The sequence below is a fragment of the Saccoglossus kowalevskii genome, chromosome 7, assembly GCF_978046115.1.
Source record: "Saccoglossus kowalevskii chromosome 7, keSacKowa6.1, whole genome shotgun sequence".
Classification (NCBI taxonomy): Eukaryota; Metazoa; Hemichordata; class Enteropneusta; family Harrimaniidae; genus Saccoglossus; species Saccoglossus kowalevskii.
This window is the reverse complement of record NC_140647.1, coordinates 20,128,635-20,153,402: the sequence shown is the minus strand read 5'-3', so window position 1 is coordinate 20,153,402 and position 24,768 is coordinate 20,128,635. Positions and strand designations below refer to the sequence as shown.

The following is a 24,768-nucleotide window of genomic DNA, read 5'->3' as shown; positions in this document are numbered from 1 at the left end:
GGCATATCTACGACATTGTTACCAGACAATAGTCCAGGGTTAGTTGTATACACCACACGCTATGTGTCGCACGCATGCTGCGTGTTTTATATATATATATATATATATATATGGGTATCGACCTGACACTAATCTGCACTTTCCTGTATTATATTTTAGACTCTTCCGACTCTTTCTACCACAAATTTTGTTCACGTTTTTGTTTGCATATTTGTATACCATTGTAGGAGTTGCCTATGCAGATGCGGAATCGTGAGCATGGTGTTATTTTGGTGTGCAATTATACCCGCATAAGAGCGATGTATGTTTTCTCCATATCTACAACATACACTATCTATGAGCAATGCCAACAACATCTATAAAATAATCTTCGTCTAAATTTACGATAAACATTTAACAGCGCACAAATATGGTTTACGGCAGTGTGGTTTACGTACGTCGGCAGAATCACAGATGACATCTTCTAAGCTCAAGGCCAGTAACCACCAAGAAATCCCCGTTGTGTGTCTCACATTGAACCACAAACGAACCTACCGGTTGAAGAAGGATATCCTAAAAGCACAATTCAATTGCTGAAAAAAATACGAATATGAACAGTCATGCTACCACCTGAAAATAGAAATCATAATCTCGATGACCTCATTACTTTTCACACACCCACGCGATACCAACTCACAATGGACTGTAACAAAAACAGCTACACATACAACAAAACAAGCATCCCGGGCCACAATCAGTCACAATTTAACAATAAATAGCAGCAGTTCTTTTCTTTAATAACGAAGCCCAAGTGTTATAATTTTAGTGCCATGTCCCCTTGAAAATGAATTCTATACTGCGATGACCTCAATCCCTTTTATATCTAGACACACCTTGGCATGCAACTATTTACAACAACTGTGATGACCTACTGTAACAATAAACTTTAGACATTGCTAACAATAGATCAAACGACATTGCAGACATTTAACAATAGATGGGACATGTAAATACGGAGAAGAAAGATTCGACCACATCAAGATAGCAGAGAAAAATATGCTTTGTACAGTATATACCGAATTATTATACTAATATTATAGCAGTGTGTCACACCTAGAAATGCACGATGATGATTGAATGGGGGATTCTCTAACTTTATGTAAGACGGTCTGAAATACTAATATATCACGGATTTATCGAGCTCCAAATAGACATACATCAGAGGCGGCGGCACGAACTTTTGCATGAGATCTGCTCAGCACCCTTTGCACACCTAGCGCACCATAAGTGGTCGCGCATTTTTTCGGGGGGGGGGGGCACTGTACATGTAGCTGAATGCAGCAACCCGTGAGGTGAAACGATATGTCGTATCGACATTTGAGTTACGATATTGCACCAGGATCGTCGAATCCTAGAAACTGAAACTTTTTCAGAATTGATCATAATTGTTCTGCGTACATTTGATATGTCGACATACACATGTCTTCGTCTTCCGCGTTGCAAATCCTAGTTACATATGCAGCCCCTGACTATGAGTAGAAACTGGTCGACGTCAACTTCCTGTTTACATCCTTAACTATTCTAACTAACTTAACTATTCGTAGCACGTATCGTCCTTACAATATAACATTTAATGAGATGACAAATTGGAAATAATGGCATTTGCAGATGACAGAGTAGAAATTGAAACATCAGTTCTGCAACAACTTGTACACTTTCATTTTTATCATGGTATAAACACATAAACACTCTGTTTTTGCAAAATTGCACTCTTGCGTTGGTAAAAAGGGAAATGTCTACAAGCAATTACTTTCAGTTTGGAATGAACATTTTAAAGAAAAAAATAACTATGGATCAGGCATTCAGAAAAAAACGATAATAATAACGGTATTTGCAACGGTGACTTGCGCTATTGATAACGTTGTTTTATAGCCAGATTTAAGGAAAAATAGAACGCACTTGCCAAAAAAGTTGACCCAACAACCCCTCGGCTAATGCAATTCTTACGACGTTCACAATTGTCCGTCGATTGAATGGCAGAATAGTTTCCAGGGATACAGTGAATGTGACAATTATACACAAACATACCGTTACGCTTCATTTGTTTAATTATTTCTTCAAGAAGAGGATTGTGAACTGATCGTAAACTGCATCACGCTATCAACAGCGAGGACGCGATGAAATTAAAAGACTATTTATGGTCTCCATAAAAATGCCATGATTTAAGAAAGAACCATTAGATGGGGTTACACGCAACCACTTATTATAATGTGTCAATGTAAAACAGAATTTGTACAGTTTTTTTTTCATTTAATCACTTATAAATCGAATTTGATTGTCCTTTGGCTAATTGTGGCGTTCGTGAAAAGAAATTAACTTCGAGGCAATAGACTAACTTTTGATATATATATATCGTTTTGTTTAATGAGGTAATATTAGCAACGCTTGATTAAGGTCCAAGGTCATTTAATAGATCACCACTGTATTTGTAAATATAAAGGCAAGGCAAGCATGATAATTTATATGAGTTATTTGCATAACTACCGCATAACGAAAAAAACAAAACCGATTTTGACATCAATTTCAATAAATTGCGAACAAATTAAATACCTCTGAACAAACAAACAAACAATCCAAGCCATTCGCTGCAAATTCAGCTAGCTACACACTAGCTATAATGAAAACGTTGTTTACCATGTAGTGTTCACAATAGAGTAAATAGCAAAATCTAAAATGAAGCAGAACATCCAACGTATTTTCCAATTAAATGCATACAGTTTTCAGATTGATCAATTATTCAATGGAAAGTATTATAGTTTAGATGTACGGAAGACTAAATTTTAAGTTTCTGCAACTAATGCAATGGTTATTCTGTTTATGTTTGCGCTCAACTCAAGGACAATCAGAGAGACGCTCAACCTCCGACCAACCGACAACCAGACTCGCTACTTTCTGCTGTGACGTATCCATGAACATATGACTATGTCTGTACGTGTACGTACATTGTGAGAGTTATTTAGTGTAAAGTCAGTTGATTTGGGGGTAGTGTACTGATCAAAGGTTTAGTAGTAAATGATTTATATTGTTTGTCCATGGTCATTGCCATTAAATACAGTACACTTAGTAATGAAGTTAGATAGACAAAGGACGTCAAATAATCGTTCGTGATATTATCTTCGTAAAGTTGAGTTAAAAATGTAAAATGTATTCAAGCGTGAAATCGACGATACATGTTACCAGAGTGACGATGCGTGTTAGCACTGAAGTAAAGTCAATTGTAGATTTTTATTGGCAATATAATGGGAGTGCGTGGAGATGTAACTCTAGTTCTGTAAACGATTTCCAATACACGCCTTCTCCATGAGTACATCACAGAGTCGCCGTCGTCTTGTCAACGAGTCTTACAAGGAAGCCGAATGCATTCTAAGTGGTCCTGGCAGATGCATGAATACACGCGGGTGACTGTATTCATTGAATATACGATTTCACACGCTAACTCCTCTAGAGAGGGTAAGACAGCTTCTCGCTTATCTGCCACGTCGTACAAAGCTGGCTGGGGATAGAGTACACTATAGCCTGTGTAATGAAGTGTTGATAACGCTCGCCGCTCGAAGAACTGTTCAGTATAAGTAACATACGGTCAACGTACGATATGCTAAACTATTTTGCTAAAATTTGCCAGTTACAGTTACACACAATATTATGCCGACGGCGATAAATAATATAAATAAAACATAATTTCACTCGTGTTTTCCTTTAAACTTAAAAGGTTGTTAATGTTTACTTCTTGAGTAAATGTTATTGTTTATTGAAGCCGTTAGTACAAACTCAGGCGACACACACTGTGCGTATATCCTACTTGTATACTGCATTCTTTCTGGTGAATATTGTCCCAGTCATTTCATAAGGACATTGGTAAAATAAAGATTTAAATAGTTTGACAATAGAGAGAAAAGCATATTCTAAGCTTCGTGTTATGTAGTGTTATATTATGTTATGTAATTATTATATAAAAATGGGTGTCGAGAGGTCTAGGGCGTATTTTCAGTCATACTCGAAAAACTACTTAGTATTATTGTTGAAATGCTGTTATTTTTTTTTAAATCTGTGCCCCTAAAAGCAAATCAGTTATATGTTATAATGTATAAAAATGTGATGCCTGGTCTGTACCAAAATAACTAAACATATATATATATATATATATATATATATATATATATATATATATATATATATATATATATATATATATATATATATATATATATATATATATATATATATATATAGTTGCTGGATCACGAGAATCAATTTTCAATAAAACAATTCAGATAATGGTTCGTACTGGGCGTGAAGAGAAGATGACAATTACATGTAATAGTTGCCGAACCATAACACCAGTGGTCAACATATTAGAAAATATTTCCCAGACAACACGATGTATAGCCATTGGCAATATAGTAGTAAACATATGTGTCATTGCTACCTGCGCGTGCGCAAAGAGTCTCGCAGACAGCGAGGGCGTTCAGTGGCGTGTGAATATATATATATATATATATAGTTGCTGGATCACGAGAATCAATTTTCAATAAAACAATTCAGATAATGGTTCGTACTGGGCGTGAAGAGAAGATGACAATTACATGTAATAGTTGCCGAACCATAACACCAGTGGTCAACATATTAGAAAATATTTCCCAGACAACACGATGTATAGCCATTGGCAATATAGTAGTAAACATATGTGTCATTGCTACCTGCGCGTGCGCAAAGAGTCTCGCAGACAGCGAGGGCGTTCAGTGGCGTGTGAATATATATATATATATATATATATATATATATATATATATATATATATATATATATATATATGCATGTTTGTGTTATTATTGCAACTAAAAAATGAAACATAATACTTCAAACATGGCTGAAAAGATAATTATTACCGTTTCATCATACTCCAAATACTAAATTGGGCGAGCATAGATTGATTTCTACCCTTCAGTCTATAATCTTAATGTCAAATAATCCTATTGCAGTATTCAACAGTCTTAAAAGCTGTCAACAATGCACGCAACTTTAATTATCCACTCTACTCTGTACTTTAATTCACCCAAATGGCTTGTAGTTCAACTCTTGGAAGGACGTCATGTCTTTTTAAAAAGCATTTTCAAATAGATTTGCGTCAAAACTAAGAAACATTTTCAATGCAGAAGTTCTACCACCTGTCAGTTTACAAATTGAAAAAAACAACTATGACTGATCAATCTAATCATCGTCACTTAGAAGACTTATTAAACAATTCCAAAATAAAAAGTTGTCTTCAAGTTATCTGTACACATCATATACAGCTATAGCTGCGATACAACACATAACAATCACAGTTTTTGTACCAAATAAAGTTGTTATTTTCCTTGTACATTAAAACTCATTTCATGCATATTAATCAGTGTTTATTATGTACATACAACCAATATTAATTAAGCATACCGTATTTCATATGTTTTTGACAAATCACGTCATGACATTATTCATTATAGTGATCGACTATGACTGGCAGATTATAAATTATTTGAATGGGATTCGTATCAATACTGTGAGAGTACATATGTATTTTAATTAATTAATTAATTAATTAATGAATTATATGACCTATTTAAATTAACGATTGTTAATTTAACTTACTAATCATCCAATAACTTATAAAATGATAAACATTCGTGCCTGAGATAAAAATAATACACGAAAAATTAGTGTAATCATTATCTTAATTTCCAATATTATATATACGCTGTTTGTAATTTCTGCACTAGTAGATTGTGAACGAGGTGTGGTAGTAATGATCGGATTGCACGTAATATTGATACAAAATACATAATATATTGGGTGAATGATGTAAGTGTTGTTTTTGATATTATATTGTGTTAAGAATAACTTGATCAAATTGTTATTGCCGAACTTGGTTATATAGTGTATTTATATACAATCTTGCCCAATTTCGATTTTTCTATGTCTAGTGTGCACATACCATGAGATATTGACAAAATTGTGCTTTAAATTTCTAAATATTCAAATTGAGCTGGCTTGACCTCTTACAATCATACAGTATTTGTCTTTAAATGCTTCACTGGTTTTAGTGAATATCAATTTCTGGCTGTGTAATAAATCATCAAAACACCTGGGAACACTGGACTCCAACGTCAACATAATGGTACACATCTTAAACAGAAACAGATGTAATTTAATCAACGACACATGTATTCATTGTCTTTGCTTTTGAGTGCTAAAATGCCAATTTTGTCTTTTTTCACAAAACAACATACAATGTTGATCAAGAGCTGTTGTCAAGTTAGTAAATATTTATCAAAACAAATTACAAAACAGAAGAATTAAACAGCGTACACATTTCAATGCTGGTGTATATTGCATACTTTGGACTGTATTAGATATTTTGGTTTATTTTATAACGAAATCATAACAATTTTTGGTTTAGGAATTTTTTTATCATATTTGAAAATATTTTCAACTTCTTTAAACTTACTAGTCATTGCTTTGATGCATGATTTATGAGATGTAAGCGCATGACTGTACTAAAAGTAGATATGAACAATTGTAGTGATTCATTGTTCTTAATGACCAGTACCTAACTAATTTCTTATGGGTGAACTGTAATTTTGTTTTTGTGCATTGTTTGTTATTAGTAGATGATGGGGATCTTTTTAAGTCAGGACAGGTCGTATATTAGTAACTGCCTTTTTGACAAAAAAAATATTTTAGGCCAGACTTTTTTATTCATTGTTGCAATTATTTTGAGGAGGGCGGAAAAAATAAAATTAATTCTTTTTTTTCCCATTAGATTTGTGTGATTCTCAAAGAATTGTAAGTGAGATCATTAATCGGAGAGAAGAAATGAAATACAATTTTATTCCATGTATAACCTTGTTTCTTATCTACGCGAGACTTCGGTACTTTGATCATGATATTCCCACGAAATTACAACTTGGGTTTGTTATGCGGCGGGCGGAAAAAAAAAGATGCTAAAAATAAGTTTTTTTTAGCAATTTTTTGCACTTACAAGTCGGTGGGTGGGAGAAATTACGCTGAAATAAAATGTTATTTCATTTTCGGCTCCTGTTCATTATCAGAACTTTTCATTTTCTTATTCAAACAATTATTGAAAGTTATTATGCATATTAGTACCATTCATTGCTCACATTGTATATTGTTTATATATTACGAGAATTTGGGTTTGCCCATGATGAAAAAAAATATGGACAATTTATCATAATTTCTAGGAGTACGGACAAAGGACAAGGTACCCAACGTTTAACTATATTTTTTATATTTATTTGGTGTTTATTACTTGCTTCTTCTATACGTGTATGATGAACGACCTCGCTGACCTTATTTTGCATAATACGTAATCATCGCAAATTGCATGCTTCATTACTCACTCTCGTGAGATTAGTTGAGTCGACCGTAGTTTGAACTTTCTAACTACCTTAGTTTAAACACTTAGTACGACTCTTGTTTAAATTAATCATTGCAGCGCTCGACTCGATCGTGTTGTACGTGGTCAATGTTTTTTTAATTGACTGTGGCTTTCCATTTGTGGGAATTACCTCGATGAATGGCCGCCGTGTATAGACGTTGAATTCACTGAACCATAACTTGAAATACATCTTTATTATATACAACAAGGACTTTAAATGTCTGCATGGCGTGAAAGAGTAAATAACACACTCCAGCGATGGATGGTTCGATTCATTAATCTGTTTAGCAGTGAACCGCCAAATGAAGTGGCTTTTGTTTGAAATTGATTCAACGCTTTCATTATTTCACAAACATCAATCGAAGATGACAAGGAACGTCATGTTCTCCACATATATACTTTTTCCATAGCGACACCTGAAAGCAGAGGTGCGTAATTGTAATGAATTACGTCGGACCTGGGGCCATATGAGCGACGGGTGCGCGCGCTGTTGCGTAAGAATAACGCTGGGATGACAATATTTGTACACGGTTATCTCAGATGATTCATGAGTAGCAGATAGACACGTCAGAATGTATGGATCAAAATATCACTTCATTCTTCAGTCTCCCGCACCTAATAGCCAGACTTACAGGTCATACGACAGCTGTTGACGCAGGACGGTATGATAAGCATGACTTCTGTTGGTATGGAGTAAGCATACACTGGGAGTAACACGATTCTCCGATGTGTGCATTCACTCTTGTGTACGATATATATTCTGACATCCATAGATAAAACATTATTTGATAAAACTCAGTTAGCAGGTATCCTGTGACAGAAAATAAAATGATTTAATGTGATGCAAAACCATATCGATAACAAAGACTACGTCTGCACTGGATGTTACCTTGTGTTATACTGACAATTAAGTCAGTTCATGTCAAGTATGTTGTATTATATTTGCTTTGTATACGAGGACGTTGACCCAAGGGAGTACGTCATTTTTCATCTGTCATTCAACTTGTCAAATGATGTGTTTCCAGTTGTTTGCTTCAGTTTGTCTGACACCACTGCGATATCGCATGTCAAATTACACTGAATATTATTAAATCTTCAGTACATGTGTATAAACCTCACTACTGCTATATTGAGTTGTTTTGTATATAATCATACGACAGTTACACATATCTGGTCAACGTATAGCAGTATTCTAGCTACTTTGTTTCAAACTGACATGTAGGGGGGGGGGCGGGTAATCGATGGAAGGACACTTGTTATAAGGTCAGTGAACTGGAGTGAACATTCTATTTTAAATTAGTGAGTGATCAGTAGGCTACGTGAATTGTCCACAGTCTTCCAGGTGCAAATAGGCTAACCAACGTATCCACCCCATCTGTTGGGATATAATCATCTCGGGGATAAAATACTGATTTCCACCAGTAAACGCATGCATCTCAGATCATCCGCTAATCTATGTTATAATATTGACCTTTTCAGTGGTTTATCGCCGACATTCCTTGCTGTCGGCAAGGCATCAATTATCTGTGTATGCAAACTCGACGTTTGCCGCCATATACACAAATGCATACACTCATTATAAGCACGAGATTATATACTTAACATGAAACAGAATTCGAAATGAAAAACATGGGGTACCAATACTCGTGTTGTTCATGAATGAACATGAATATAGTGTGTGTAAAAACAATGGTGTATCGTTATTACTGTTTAGTATTTTTTTACTATGTCTCCTAAAATCGAGACTATTAATGTTGGCCCACCCACGAGGCACTATTTGACGGGGACTATAACGTTTACACCAAATTATTACAACCTATGTCTCATTTTATGAGCACAATTTAGGCCACGGGTCAGGGTCAGGATATTTTATTTGAAGAAGATATACAATTCATGTTTTACCAACTTACATTTGTCCTCGCCAATTATCTATCTGCTGGAAATCATCTTTGATTATTAGTTCCCAAAAAACACAAATATAGTATAAATACAATGTATAAGTATGTAATTGTCCATCACTTTTTGAGCGAATCCTCTAAATGCACACAGTCCATTCTTTATCGGGAAATGAACTCAAAACTGTGCATGTATGAAACTCCCTGTACATAGTATGGCGTCATTGGTCACTTTGAATGCGTATCAGTATAAATACACATTGCCAGGTACGATATCGTATAATTGAGCTCATTCCGATTTCTACTGTGACTCTATACTCATTTGGCAGCTGTCTAGTGCTGCCAATGCTTCATGTGGCCGTGCATTTTGTGCCAATGTATTCTTCGAGAGATTGTGGCCCACAGCTGTCATAGTGACTCAATGAATGTATTGGCAATAGTTTTTGATTGCCATAAGGAGTTTCGTTGCACCTCAACATGTGTGGTTAACGGCCGTGGTGAATTGATTTCCGTTAAGAAAATATTTTGAATAGGCGGGAAAGAGACGTGATGCATTTTCCATGCGAAGTTATAATGACCCACATAGCACCCAGATGAAATGTACAATGCATATTCCTATGACGAGTCCGCGTTATTTGCACAGAATTTCAGCTGCGACATGATTAATTTTTCTACGATTTCTATAAAAGTGTAATTTCCAGAACCTAAATTCATCGCATTTAATGCTTCGACTGTAATTTTTATTCATAACAATACATACTGTATTTGTACAACGCATATATGGCTGCAAGGCGTGAACGTGTTCGGTTAAAGTGCATTTTCCGTGATCGAAGAGTGACAAAGATGATGTTTTTGCAACAGTGATTATTGTCCATCAGTAATGAAAGAACGCACCAACTTCATCGGAAATGCCTGTAAGGCGAGTTCGTTTCTCACTCCCACATTTGCACGACGAAGTCGCTGTGATTCAACTCATTGTTATACTTAGTGGAGATGGACACATACTCGCTATATCGTCGCATTACATTTAGATATATGCAATTCATCGTGGTCATTTTCTAAACATTCGCTTTAGAAAAGTAGATAAATGAAATATGTTACTATACTTAGTGAATACTTTATTTAATTTAAATCCATGCTGTGTTACTAAGGTTCCTGTATATGTTGATCTAATCGCTTTGCGAACTGACATCTGCGATAACGTAATCCAAATGCTGTATCAATGAATCTTCAATTTCTATCACTTAAGGTTTCGAATCTCTATTAATCCGTGTTAGCGTTACGCTGATATAAGTGTGATACGTTATTATAACACCATGATAAAAGCTACAATTGCAGAGCCGCAATCTGATGTTAGTGAGTCTGTTATATGGAACGTAGCACTCTCCGATGTGATCATTCAGAGACATTGGCTGATTTTTTTCTATTTATGGGGTTTTTGTGGCAGATCTGAACTTAATATCTTAAAAACTTTACAATGTTTTGGCATTTGTTGCATATCTAATTATATGTTATTAACGTACCGTTGACCATATACATTATATATTTGCAAAATGCGTATTTTTTTAGCTTGTGGTGGTCATGCTGGAGCAAATGGATTAACTCTACTGGTACAATAAAGGTATTCTCCCACTGCCCCTAAACAAACACAGCTAACAGATGCCATCCAAATGTAAATTATGAGTAACCAGCGATTGATTCAAAAATAATATGAGGTTATTACGAGGATACCTCAAAGTATGCACGAAGACAGTACAGCGGGTGTATCGACCTCCGCTGCGACAGCGTACTGTCCGAGTGCATACATTGAGGTATCCTCGTAATAACCTTATTATTATACATCTTTTACTTCTAAGAATACATCATGGGAATGCCGAAATCCAAAAAGTTTAGAACAGAATCAAATCAAATTCTTTATTCTGCGGAATTCGGTCAAACCCTGGTAGCAGCCATGTTTGTTTTTATTATTAGAGAACACTTGCGCGCGTTGAATTTCATATTATGGTAGGATGAAAAGACCCCGTAAAATACCGTAAAATTACGGCACGCTGTAACTTATGGCGTTACGGTGACAGATGAATAATAATGTATTATAAACGTCAAAAAAATACCACTGGTCTTTATATGTATAACCTATATATATTCATTGAAAAACGGTGACAACAAAACCTCATGCAGGCCTGTGGACACATTGAAATGTTATTTTATTTTTCATATTTTCCAACAGTGTGATATGGCGGAAGGTACCAAAGCTTTCTTCGAAGCGATGGCTACAGGTCCTCCAAAGTTAATGGTTTTTGGTGGTATTTGTTCAAACGTGACAGCGCCCATAGCCGAGGCTGCAATATGGTGGAATTTAATACAGGTATTGTGACGTTGTAGACGTAATGTAGAGACATTTGTTGAGTATTTCTTTTGGCTAAAATAAAGATATCGATTCGTACCATATTGTACTGAGCTTTTTGGAGCAGTATTACTGTTGATATTGTAAATAGTCATTGTTTAATTCCCGATATATGTTCCCATAGAAAAACGTGAATCACCAAATACCACATATTAGTACACGATAGCTATTTATTTATTTATTTATTTATTTATTTATTTATTTATTTATTTATTTATTTATTTATTTATTTATTTATTTATTTATTTATTTATTTATTTATTTATTTATTTATTTATTTATTTATTTATTCTAACAGCTCTCCTACGCAAACACAGAACCGTTTTTATCAGAACGTGAGAAGTACCCTACGTTTTTCCGCACCGTTCCTTCTGAAGCTGACTTCAACCCTGCCAAATTAAAGTTACTGGAGTATTTTAATTGGACCCACGTGGCGACAATACACCAAGACACACCACGGTTCTCAATAGTGAGTTATCTTGGTGTTTTCTTTGAGAAAGTGGGGGCAGCAAGTTGAGTGAAACTAAACATGACACAGGAGTACAGAAGGAAATTGCGTATGACTCTCCGCGTTCTTCATTTGAGGCATGCATATCACTACTGCTGTTATGACTGCACGTTGCACTAATTCATTATAATGTAATATTTATCCATTTCCTAATCAAAATCGCCGAGTTGTCGGTATCAATATTATCTTACTGGCTCCAGAATCGTAAATACTTAATATGTAGCGTTCTCTCGGGCATTGTTTCCACTTTGGTTACTGTATATTGATTTTTATGTTTCTTTCCACAGGCACACAATAAAATGTCTAGCATTTTGGAGAAATCCGGCATAAAACTAATCAAGGTTGCAAATTTCGCTAATAACCCATATAGCGCTGTAAAAAGCATAAAGGTAAAACGAGATTATCTTTATTGGTGTTATCGCTTTGTTAACATTTATCACGTATCCGGACACATGGGAAGTGCATTTTGACGAGATTTAAAATTATTATTGACGATTTCAAAAACACTGTATGTATATATAACAGTCTGATCACCTAATTGCCCATTATATGTATACCACGCAACAGCATAGAGGAAGCAAGGGAATCGGTTTATAAGTCTATGATGCAATATGTATATTTTTTATGTCTGCCACTACTATTATAATGTATATTAAAGAACGAGGTATCATAGGCTTTAAACCAATTCTCTTTAAACTATTTTTTAGGAATCCGGCGCGAGGATAATACTCGGATACTTCGATGAGGTCATGGCTAAGCAGGTTTTCTGTAGCGTAAGTATATTAGACAGTTCAATCAATTATTCGAAGGAATTCCTTCTCAGGTTTATTGCCAACATCATTTTGCAAGGTTATAGTCTGCTGTCGGGCATAAAAGTCCCCCCCCCCCCACAAAGAGTGAATTCCTGTCAGCAATTAACAATAATTAATCCGCATTGATTTAGAACGTTGGCAAGCTATGTTATTAAACTTCTGGGATAGTTTACGATCCAAGTAAATGTGTAACTGAACTTGATATAAATTAAATAGTCAGACAATGTGTTTCTAATGTAAATGTAAACAGTACAGGATTGTTCAAAGTCGCGACGTTTTCAAATGAGCATATGTGGTAGTCGTTTGGTCGTTTATTTGCGCATAACTTACATTCCAGAACATGGAAATATCGTCCTAATAAAAAAGTGTCCTCGTATATTTCAAATCACTTTGAGCGTTGTAATAACTATAATAGACTGCTAAGACACATATCACAGCATGTCCTGATTTTTACGGATGTACGCATATAAAGCGCGTACACATTGACACTCAGTCGAATTAACCTTTGTTAAATGTTTGTTTCGAGTCGTACAAATATTTTAACCACCCACTCGCATATGAAATTACATACTGACAGCTCATTCAATGCTATCACAACAGTCTTCGTATCAATACAAGTATGGTTGGTTTACATTGTAAAGAAGATATGTGAGGGTTAGTTACAGTACTATTATGAGACTGCAATTGTTAATTAGCGGGCCGTTTTCCGGATATGATCTGGTAGTCGTCCTGGTGGCCGTCTTTTAACAATTCGTTATATGTGGCGATTACACTTGCCATATAAATACAACTGTAGAAATCACACTATATTAAAAATACAAGGGCGGCCTGTTTAACATCTGTATGAAACAAACGTTTCCAAATTAAAATAAATTAAAGGCCACAACAATGAATCACGTGACCAACAGTTGTATAATTCTATAAATCCGCACATGTGTAAAGGCTACAGTTGTATTCAGTTGTATGCAGAATTTAATCACTACAGATAACTTGCACACAACTTGTAAATCAATATTGTCATAGCTGAGCTCAACTTGTGAACTGGTATAGTAAATTGAACCTTGTGCCTCGGCCATGACAGTGTCGTCTTAGTCGAGGTACAACATCTGTAGCTAATGAAAACGTGTGATATAAGGTTTGGTCTAACTCTCAACTTCAACAACTATGTGGCGCTATTACTGATTCCGATGGGTGCTCTCGGATATTTTAATGTCGCGTGGTATTCAATGCATTATTAATGAGCAAAGAGCAACATCTTACAATGAACGTTTTCTATGTCCAGTTCTCCGCTGTGCATTCCTCAACAGACTATTTATTATTTATTAGTATATTTATTTATATATTTATTTATATATTTATTGTATATTTAATTATAATTATAGGCGAGAAAGAATCAATTGGTAGGCAATAAGTACGTATGGATTCTTCCCGGGTGGTTTACCGACAATTGGTGGAACAGCACGAGTGAATTTGCAGGATGCAAAGATGATGAATTATATGATGCAATCCAGGGTTACATAGCAACCGATGTTTTGCCCCTAGCAACAACTGGCGCGGAGATGATAGCGGGATTAGTAAGTGACGATATTCTATCCAAGCTAAATGACTTCCAACGGTTTATCACCAAAAGTGAAAAGAAAATATTTCCGTGCCATTGGCACCCACAGTGATTACGTCTGAAAGATGACTGTTACTGTAATTAGTAACTAAAACATTGTTGGACTATCTATTTAATACATGCGTATGTTGATAACACATTAAATATAAGTACAATGTAAGCCAGTAGTGTGCGCGAACTTTTTCTTTTGCGAGTCTGCTCGTTTTTGATCGTTCCAAATGTCAAGCATTGTTCTTGAAAGATTGAAAACTACATGTGAAAAATAAACAAATGATCTTGTCAATATGTTTGCAATATTCTCTATAGAAACACAGAAGCCCAGAAAAGCTTTCCGATAGCGAGCATAATCAAATATAAATTGGTAATATGTGGCGCCGACCTATATAATGTGCTTTTTCGACCTGTCCAGTTACACTGAATTCGATCGCGAAAATATGGCGTTTTAAACGTATACTCTACGACATCCACGTGTTCTCATCTCATCTAATATAACGTCACCTTTTCAGACGGCTTCTGCGTACGAAGATCAATACAACACCAACAATGGCGACAACTATACCGTATTTCATGGCTATGCATATGACGGTGTTTGGACTATAGCACTTGCACTGGATGCTGTGATACGACAACTGGGCAGCAACGTCACATCCCTTGTAAATTACACGTATGCAAATGAAGATGTGTTTCAGATGATTATGGAGGCTATGAACGAGACTGATTTCGTTGGCGTCACGGTGAGTCATTATCGGAACAGATACGAAAGAATGAGTCAAGTTTCGGTATGCCCATGATATCCGGACTGAAAGGAACTTGCCTACGTAGACGAATATTATCAAGCAATTCCGTAGATCGTCATTGTGTGTTCATAATAAAATAATCACATATCTGAATCGCACGCAGGATTGAATTACGACCTCATTTAGATTCATTTTGTTCAGAATCATCACTGTATCTTATATTTTAATTCTTGTTGGTACTGCATCTGATCGAAATGTGTGAGGTTACTAAAAATAAAAGAGCTTTCAACACAATGTTCCCGATATTACAACCTTAAGAAAGGTTGAATGTATGTATGTAATTGAAGTGTTTGTTTTCGTTTAATTCCAGGGCCGTGTACGTTTCAGGAATGGAGATAGATTGGGAACTATTTTATATAAGCAGTTTGTAGGTAGGAATACTCTTTGGTTTTGAGCTCAAAATAATTGCTTCATGTGACGTCGCGGCCTCCTCGGTGATTAGTATTATCTGACGATGTATATCTCGTTTTCACAACATCGTAGCATTTTCTGATTTAAATTAGGACAATGTTGGTTGCAATTCGTACTAGTAGTGTACGTACGAAGTTAAACTAACCTGCCCGCAACAATGTTTCTCCATCTGCATTGACTTGGTAAACAGAAAACTCACTGTATCACTGGCACCAATTAGCCTAAACGGGGTACGTGCCTCATATTGCCATATATGGTAATATGAGACGAATTTGAAGCTCGGCAAAGAATTGTGTTCACCCCTACAAACTGTACACTTAAGTAATGTGATTCTGTTTTCAGATGGTAGATACGCAAATATAGGAGAGTACCATGCACATAGTGACGACTACTTTATTAACAATGACTTGATACACTGGGCAGGTGAGATAAAGTTCATACATAGAAGTTGTCGACATGGAACATTAATTATATCACCACCTGTGTCACCGTCTTTGTGCAGGTCCACATTCACTATATTTGATTCACTATATGTTGCTTACAAAATGTATTTTTCATATGGTATAGATTCTGATATATGCAATACATTAAGTGCGTTACATCACTACTCAACATATATTTAAATATATAAATGGTTCACTGCACTGAACATTTAACAACCCATAATTTGTTTCAGAATTTGGTATTAGGTAGGTACATGTAATATTTGTTTTTGTTTATTATTTAATATAATCAGGCAATGACCCTGCTTCATTGTAACGTCTGTTTAAAAACCAAGAACTGCGATTGCCTTCTACCATGTTATATTATAATAATCGATAATAACATCTTTCATCAATTTTGTAATGAATCGTTCAGTATTGCATAATGTTCGAACTGTTATATATTTTCCAGACGGGTCCCCGCCTTTAGATCAACCTATTGTTATTCGCATTCAACGTGGTGTATCCTTTGTTCTTTACGTCATCATGTGCTGTTTAACGTATATTGGTATTTTGCTGGCTTTACTTTTTCTCTTCTTCAATATGCGGTTCAGAAAGCACAGGTGAGCTGTACAGTTTTTAGAATCGAACTTATCCTCTATTGTCACCATTCACAATAATGAGAAGATTCACTGACCATGCGCTTATAACTTTCAGAATCTATTATTGTGGTTACGTTTATAATATAAGTTCATGAAGGCGAGTCATTTTTGTATGTACACGTACATGAACAATATGTGTAAAACAAGTAAAATAAGCCAGCGGCTGACGTAATCGAAGATAGTGCCATTTGATACAGATCAATTAGTCATAATGTGCATAATCTCATATTATAATATTCTATGTTTTGTTAATTCTACAACAAATAAGGTTCATAAAGATGTCCAGTCCTTATCTGAATAACCTCATTATATTCGGTGGCATACTGTGTTACTGTTTTATATTATTTCTTGGATTGGATGGAAACCACCTCACAGGCGTACACGTTCTATGCTCGGTAAGTTACTGCTGGAGAGATTGAGCTGCACTGTAATTACAACGAATCCTAATTCAGTCTTGGTCATTTCATATTGACTACTCCATTATTTGATTTGATGTATGATTACATGTGCGCGTTCTCCACCTCGGGCCGCTCTATTAATATACCGGGGTTATGGAAAGGCTGCTGGCACTACAGAGTTCGTTCTGCCGAATAGATTATAATAACAAAGCGCAATCATCTCTTACGTCTGAAGTTAATTATTAACCACGTGTCGATTGTGGAATTTAGACTACTCACTATTCGGAATAGTTTCTCTCGAACATTGCATGTATACAACACCACATAGCACCGTGATAATCAATCAAATTCACTAGATAATGAAACAGATGGCTATAATTAAGTTTCCGAGGCTCATCTGTCATTTTATATTGCACTCAGATCCGTGCCTGGATGCTGGCGATTGGTTTCACCGGGGCGTTCGGAGCAATGTTCAGCAAAACTTGGAGAGTACACAGTATATTTACAAACATTAAAATGAAAAAGCGAGTAAGTGGAGTTTTAGTATATATCCTCGTGACTTTTTTTTGACGAGGCAGTGTTTGTGAAATAGATAGTGGTCAAGTAGTAATTCAAGTGTTGATTTTCTACGGAATGTTAAACGTGTGACATCGGAGATTGGCCTTAAACACCGACAGGATTCTGTTTACCACACTCGAAAGCCCAACAGTGATCTCACATTTACGTCGCCAAACCCGCTCGAAAGCTGTGGTAATCTGTCACACAAATATATACCTGTCGGTCAGAACACATGATCCTCTTTGCACACACGACGCTGAATAATATAGATATTGAGTAACTAATACCTGACTAATATTATATGTCAACCATAAGTAATAGTATGTTCAGTTCTTCAACATTCACGTGGTTTTGCTTGTTCTCGCGCAATAGTAAAAAAAAACTGTAATCTGAGAGATACGATAAGTCACATCATCAGTGAATCATTATATATTTATCGTGTCTGTCAGAATCCATAGCTAAGCATTGTATAGACGCAACAATACATTCAATAGGAAACGCATTACGTGATTGCAGTGACAAAATTGTTTTCTAATCGTACTATATCAAATACAATTACCGCCACGTGTATATCATCGAGGCAACAATGGGATTGGGCATGTTTCATCTCGATGACCCGACAGTCTTGTACATGTTTTCAAGATATTTAAGGCGGAATTCAACTCAATGTCGTGTATCAAAGATTACATTATATAGTTTCACTGCATTTGCTCTTTAATGTCAGTAGACACCCGCGATTACCGAGCCGTCAAATACTATTTTCCTGAAGTCCTGTTTTGCCGTAACGTTTAAAACAATTTCAGGTAATTCGAGATAACAAATTATTCGCAATAGTGGGCGTGCTGTTACTTATCGATGTGTTGCTATTGGTAACATGGGAAGTAAAAGATCCGATGAAGAGGATGGAAATTGAGGGCCAAGAGGAGGTAATTCATTAATCGTATAGATGCACTGTGGTTCGTTTATTCATTGTAAACATTAACGTTATCTTTAGATTATATATCATAGTTAAACTACACACTGTTGCCCTTCGACATACCTAATTATAGATCAAACAATAAATCGATTGAAAGAGTTGTAAGAATGTTGTAAGATATATACAGTACTTTTTATTTGAAAATATATATTTATTACCAGATTTCAATATTATTTAAAGATTAATAGTGATATATTTGAGTACATTTTTATAATTTACATAGTTCAAATTGTTGATATTTTCAACAGCCCGACCCTGAAGGGAGAGATGTCTTCTTTGTACCTGTTATGCAACACTGTGAAAGTGTTCATATGTCAATATGGCTGGCTGTCATATACGTCTATAAAGGAGTACTAATGGTTAGTATACATTAATATAGTGCATTATCTATAATTTAGGAATACCTTTGCTTTACCAATATTAGGTTCGTGTTACACTGTATTATTCATTCGCAATTAGTTGTTTCAATCAGCCAGGCATTTTTAATAATGTCATCGAAAGTGTATGTTGTAATCGACATAATAACATAATGAGACAGGAAATTAAATCTACTTTAATCTTGTTAATTGCAATAACACTCATTAGTTTACGCCGATCGTATGTATGTATTCATAGTTATTAATAAGATATATGTAATGACTCTTTTCTAATGACACAATCGCTGGCGCCGATTTGCTTGCTTACTGATTTAAATGTTACGAGAGTAATGTTTACACAATGAATGAATTAACACTGTGAAACTTTTTTCTAGGTGTTTGGGTGTTTTCTAGCATGGGAGACTCGCCACGTTAGTATACCTGCATTAAACGATAGTAAATACATCGGTATGTGCGTCTATAACGTTGTTGTGATGTGCGTAATTGGAGTGGCATTGTCTTTTCTTATAACCAATAATCCCAACGCAACGTTCGGAATCATATCACTTTTTATACTATTTTGTACAACAGTGACACTCTGTCTAGTCTTCCTGCCAAAGGTAAGCCCACAACTAGAAATTGTTACGTAATTGTGCTACAGTTCACATCATATGTACTACACCTGTGTACCGATTATATAACGCCCTTGATCTCAAATATATATTGCGTTTATTATTGTTATATATGTTTATTTATCCGTGCTTTTTATTTTTATCGCGTTATATAAAATGTGTCGTCCCCGGATATTCAAATTTCATATAAGTAGTATTAACACCAGTAAACACGATGCAGAAACGAATGTCAAAGCACTAATGAAACTTACTTGACTTGACATATATGGTGAATTTTAGAGTAGTAATCAGATAGGCAAGTCTGTCGCCAATGGGCAAAACTTTCTCGTCAACCCATGTTGTCTGATGTTTTAAATTAATATTTCAAACCATTCTTAACATGGCTGACGGGCATATTGATTTTACAAAACTCAGAGCTCTATTGCTCTTTCTTGCAATTCTCCATCTCAGTATATGTGATATTTATGTTCCAGTTCATGTGCCTATGATTTATAATTAGATAAAGTAGCAGTTTTTTAATCTGATTATATCACGGGATTTTAATTTCATCCCACAGCAATATAGTCATGTCAGATGATGTGTTATGAGTCAAATGTCATGTAACCTCCTAATCTATTCCTAGCTTGTTGAATTGAAAAGAGACCCAAGAGGCGAAGGGAGGAAGATTCGATGCCTCAGTGGCAGAGGAAGTTTCAAAATGGCGTCGAGTTTTGACGGCGCAAACGTTCCATTGAAAACACGATGTCTTAGAACAGAACATACAAAACTGAGAAAACTGCTATCTGAGGTATGTTACCTGCAGGCAAAATATTATTCACTGTACATTATAACTAATTAATAACTGTCACAATTTTAAAATTCAAACATTTCTCGGTGACCTGTTTGTTGCAGAAAGATAAAGAGATTAACGGCTTATTGGTTAAACTTGGTATGGAACCCGCCTATCGCTATGAACCTTCACAGACGAATGCAATGGCGATGGAAACTAGCGTCACGTCTATTTATGGAGAGGAAAAAGACTTGCCATCCAATATTTGTGGTAAAAATACATATAATGCCAATACTTAGAGAACAATACCCGACAATCCGCGTGATGTCGCGTCAATTCCCGTTTGTACGACGTCATGGTTGCTGGGAATGTTATTAATTATGACTGAATACAAAAATCTCTAAAAGTGATTTAATATCAACAACAAATAATCGTAAATAATTTAACTGGATATACACGCATCTGTACGATCAGTGGAATGTCTGGGTTAATAGGGTTACAACGTTTAATTTCCCACCTACGCAAAATGCCTTATGTTTGATTATCCAGTCGACTTTGGGGAACATTGGTAGAAAATTAGGTACACAAGATATATACAGTTGTCGATCGGTAGTCATAAATAGTTAAATGAACAGCACTGAAAAACAACGTGGTCGAGTTTTTAACGTACGTAGTGACACATTAAAAATATTTACCTAATTTGAAGAGATATCGATTACTCCAGATTTAATGCTGCGTCGCGTTTATGTGTTTTCTATTCTTCGTTCGCCAGGAAGTGTTTCTTTTAATTGTGATTCCCGGAACACCAGCTCTGTATACTCTCGCCCAACCTCCAATTCAAGGAATGCTTCATCGAATAAAGATTACTACGAGCTGACTAGTAGGTAAGGGGTGGAATAGTGACATAACAAACAAGTCTTCTTTTGTTCACATAAAGACATTTTGCAAAACACTAAATAATAATAAATGTAATATTATTATCGAATTATGAAAAGTGCTTATTTCCTATGGGCCCTGTAAGTTTTTGCTCTGAAATTCAATGAAAGCTGCATATGTTTTAAGTGTTAGTTTTTAAGGCTGGAATCTTCGTAAAATGTCTTATTCGATGATTGATATGAATATAATCATTTATGCTTCATCTAAAATAGAAAATATCGTGAAAAAGTATTGCCAACGATCGCGTCGTCCAATAACAGCAGCGACCTGGATAAAGAAGGTGAGGGTGTGAATAATGACATTTGTCTTGATGCATCAGCTGCAATGGAAGAGCAACCAGACAAAGGTCGTCGGAAATATTCACAGACTGTGCCACACATTCGAACTACATGTTGTGAAGAAGTAGAAGACGCAACAAGTAGATTACTAAGTGGTGATGTAGATCCTTATGATAATAATGAATTTGAATTTCCAATTGAGCCGGCGGGTTTATTTGATTCCCTCAAAGAAACAGCAATACTATCTGATTCCGACAATGAAAGCTATGATGACATTCCAGGTAAAAGTTGTTTTACAACTCCTTACTACTTTATCTTGTTTTGTTACTTCTCATCCATAAACTCGTGTCATGCCAACTAGATTTTCTTTGTGTTTGTTTACATCATAACTACATTTGTCACAGTATTTTCATTATAAACCCACGAGTTCTCACTAGTTTCACTTGCATTTGTATTTTTAATTTTATTTTTAGTTACTTCTAATTTGGAGTCACCGTATTGACGTATTCATATGGTTACTAGTTAGTTTTGGTAAGATTAATTCTCTCTAAATACCCTACCTATTTACAACACAGAGTCACAAAAAACAAGGTTAACCAACATACTGTTAACAACTAAAATATTTCTAAAACCCAATTTATTATATTTCCAGAATTATATATATCGGATGACGTTGTACATGACTTATATCCATCGTTAAGAAATGGAACAACAATGATGGTTACCAATCCAGGATTTACCCAATAGATACTAAATGATTATATTAAATGAGATTTTACAGTGAAATCGTGTATTATATTTGAAATTCAAAAAGAGAAACATGAGACAATATTTGCGTTAAGTGCAATAATAAAATATGTATAAATAACACAACCAGTTTGTTCATGCTCAAAATATTTTTTTGTTCCACCGGCTTCATCAATTCGACTGAATATCTCATATCAATTATTCAGTTGCCACTATAACCCCCATAGTTTGGCCTTGATATATATTGTAAGTCCAGTTGACTGTACATTTGTATTAATGATATAAGACATCAGGTAAATTATAAAATATTCCCATACAATATTTATGATATTATTTCTTAATATATGTAAGTCAATTCTCCATCTTCAAAACGTCTTCTACGTATTAGTCAGACAGTACGACGCAACGGTTCGTGCCCGTATTAGTATCGCTACGAGTCAGTTGCTATGAGATACTGAATATTTAATATGTTACTTTGTTATTGCATTGCTCACGTTTCTAGAAGATGACAATATTATTACAGTTTTCATAAAATTGTCATCAAAGTAGTCCCAATCTGATGATTTCTATTCATAATATTTATTAAGAACTCATCTCCAACAATGTAATACTATATGCTCCATGACATGCCCAACTGTTCATTCAAACAAAATTAAAATTGCAGTTTGAGAATATGACGTGAAAAAAATGTAGAGATAAGTGACATACAGATAATTGATCGTCAAATGACGCAACAATGAAATACAAGACATCTTCAGATCAGTGAGATAAAAAATGATGAACTTCATGAATGAACATATTCATCTCTACGTGTGTTACCTGCTACATAACACGCTGGTTCTTATTAAAAACACAGCCTTTGTAAGGTGTTATTGGTGCTGTACGCCGCACATTACTCCTGTGAAGATTGTAGGGGGATTCCACTTTGGCATACTGTCAATTTTCCGCGGCTTATTAAAATGCATTTTGCTTGACAGAAATAATGTATTCAACCGGATTCGACCATTATGAATATTTCGAGAGACAATATAATGAATAGTACATAAAATAGATAATATAGGATAATTATCTATGTGTTTGACTATCATGTGAGTATCATAACTATATTGTTGTGCACAACAATTATAGTATATATCATACTATAATTGCAGAAATCACATTTGACGGCGTGTATGTGTTGTAATGCCTTTTGCCCTAATTCTTTTTTACGATACCCAATTTTGACCTTTAAATTAGAGGGCGCAATTTAGTCAAACACAGCCCTATATACATACAACAAAGATTCCATTGAAGTTGCAATGATGTATGAACATTTGCTCTTTTGGGAATACTGTCGTCGTATGTTATTGGAATGTTTAACACTGCATATAACGACTAAATATATTTAGTTAAATTAAGTCATTGTATATATTTATAGCGACATAACGAATATACGACATATGACAGGAGATTTAACCATAACTCATAACTGATACCAGCTTTGTCTTTAAACGGATATACACTCATTGGAGATCACGTTTGAGTGGCGTACTATAAGTACGTTCCAAGCTTTGAACCATACGCGACATCACGCATTCATATATATTCACATACATACATTCACAAACCAGCGACGTCTATTGCTGTTCTATTGGCTCGGGAAATTATGTCACCTACTTCAGTCTTGGATGGGTATAAGCCTTATATGTGTTGACTTGATGCTCGAATCCACAGTATGTTTACCAACACACTCAAACTTCAAATTGCATTATATGGTATCCATGGCAAAATCTAAACTACGCCTATAATACACACTTTTGTAATTAGCTGAAATCAAACTAATAGTTGTTTTATTTTATACACTATAGAAACCAATGAATTGAGTTTTCAGCCGTTCAGTCGCATGAGGCTTGATTTATCGGATGGATGTCACGTAACTATAAACTTTAGCTGTCCTGAAACGAAAAGTAGGAAACCCAATCAATCAGATAGTAAGGCGTATGTCAAATCAACATGAGTTGTAGTAGTTTGATGTTGAACTCACATCAAAATTATCTAAGGATAGATGGTATGCAAGAGCTCGGGCGTTGTCTCGGATAACTAACGATGACAGTATTTGTGATTTTTCACCATAGTGTA

General features: G+C 35.2%; 1 protein-coding gene across 1 annotated transcript in view; it reads left to right on the top strand.

Annotated features, from left to right (window-relative positions):
* LOC100375893 (gamma-aminobutyric acid type B receptor subunit 2-like) overlaps positions 1-22,776 on the top strand; it is a 28,529-nt gene extending 5,753 nt beyond the window's left edge. Inside the window, exons 2-21 of the mRNA XM_006824673.3 lie at positions 11,594-11,731; positions 12,069-12,239; positions 12,566-12,667; positions 12,986-13,051; positions 14,473-14,664; positions 15,215-15,442; positions 15,816-15,876; positions 16,259-16,339; positions 16,811-16,961; positions 17,269-17,395; positions 17,819-17,926; positions 18,760-18,882; positions 19,181-19,291; positions 19,684-19,908; positions 20,543-20,707; positions 20,812-20,959; positions 21,462-21,573; positions 21,838-22,184; positions 22,377-22,434; positions 22,556-22,776. Of these exons, the coding sequence (XP_006824736.3) occupies positions 11,594-11,731; positions 12,069-12,239; positions 12,566-12,667; positions 12,986-13,051; positions 14,473-14,664; positions 15,215-15,442; positions 15,816-15,876; positions 16,259-16,339; positions 16,811-16,961; positions 17,269-17,395; positions 17,819-17,926; positions 18,760-18,882; positions 19,181-19,291; positions 19,684-19,908; positions 20,543-20,707; positions 20,812-20,959; positions 21,462-21,573; positions 21,838-22,184; positions 22,377-22,405 (2,685 nt within the window). The 3' untranslated portion in view covers positions 22,406-22,434; positions 22,556-22,776. The remainder of the gene's footprint in view (positions 1-11,593; positions 11,732-12,068; positions 12,240-12,565; positions 12,668-12,985; positions 13,052-14,472; positions 14,665-15,214; positions 15,443-15,815; positions 15,877-16,258; positions 16,340-16,810; positions 16,962-17,268; positions 17,396-17,818; positions 17,927-18,759; positions 18,883-19,180; positions 19,292-19,683; positions 19,909-20,542; positions 20,708-20,811; positions 20,960-21,461; positions 21,574-21,837; positions 22,185-22,376; positions 22,435-22,555) is intronic.
* Positions 22,777-24,768: the final 1,992 nt, after the last annotated feature.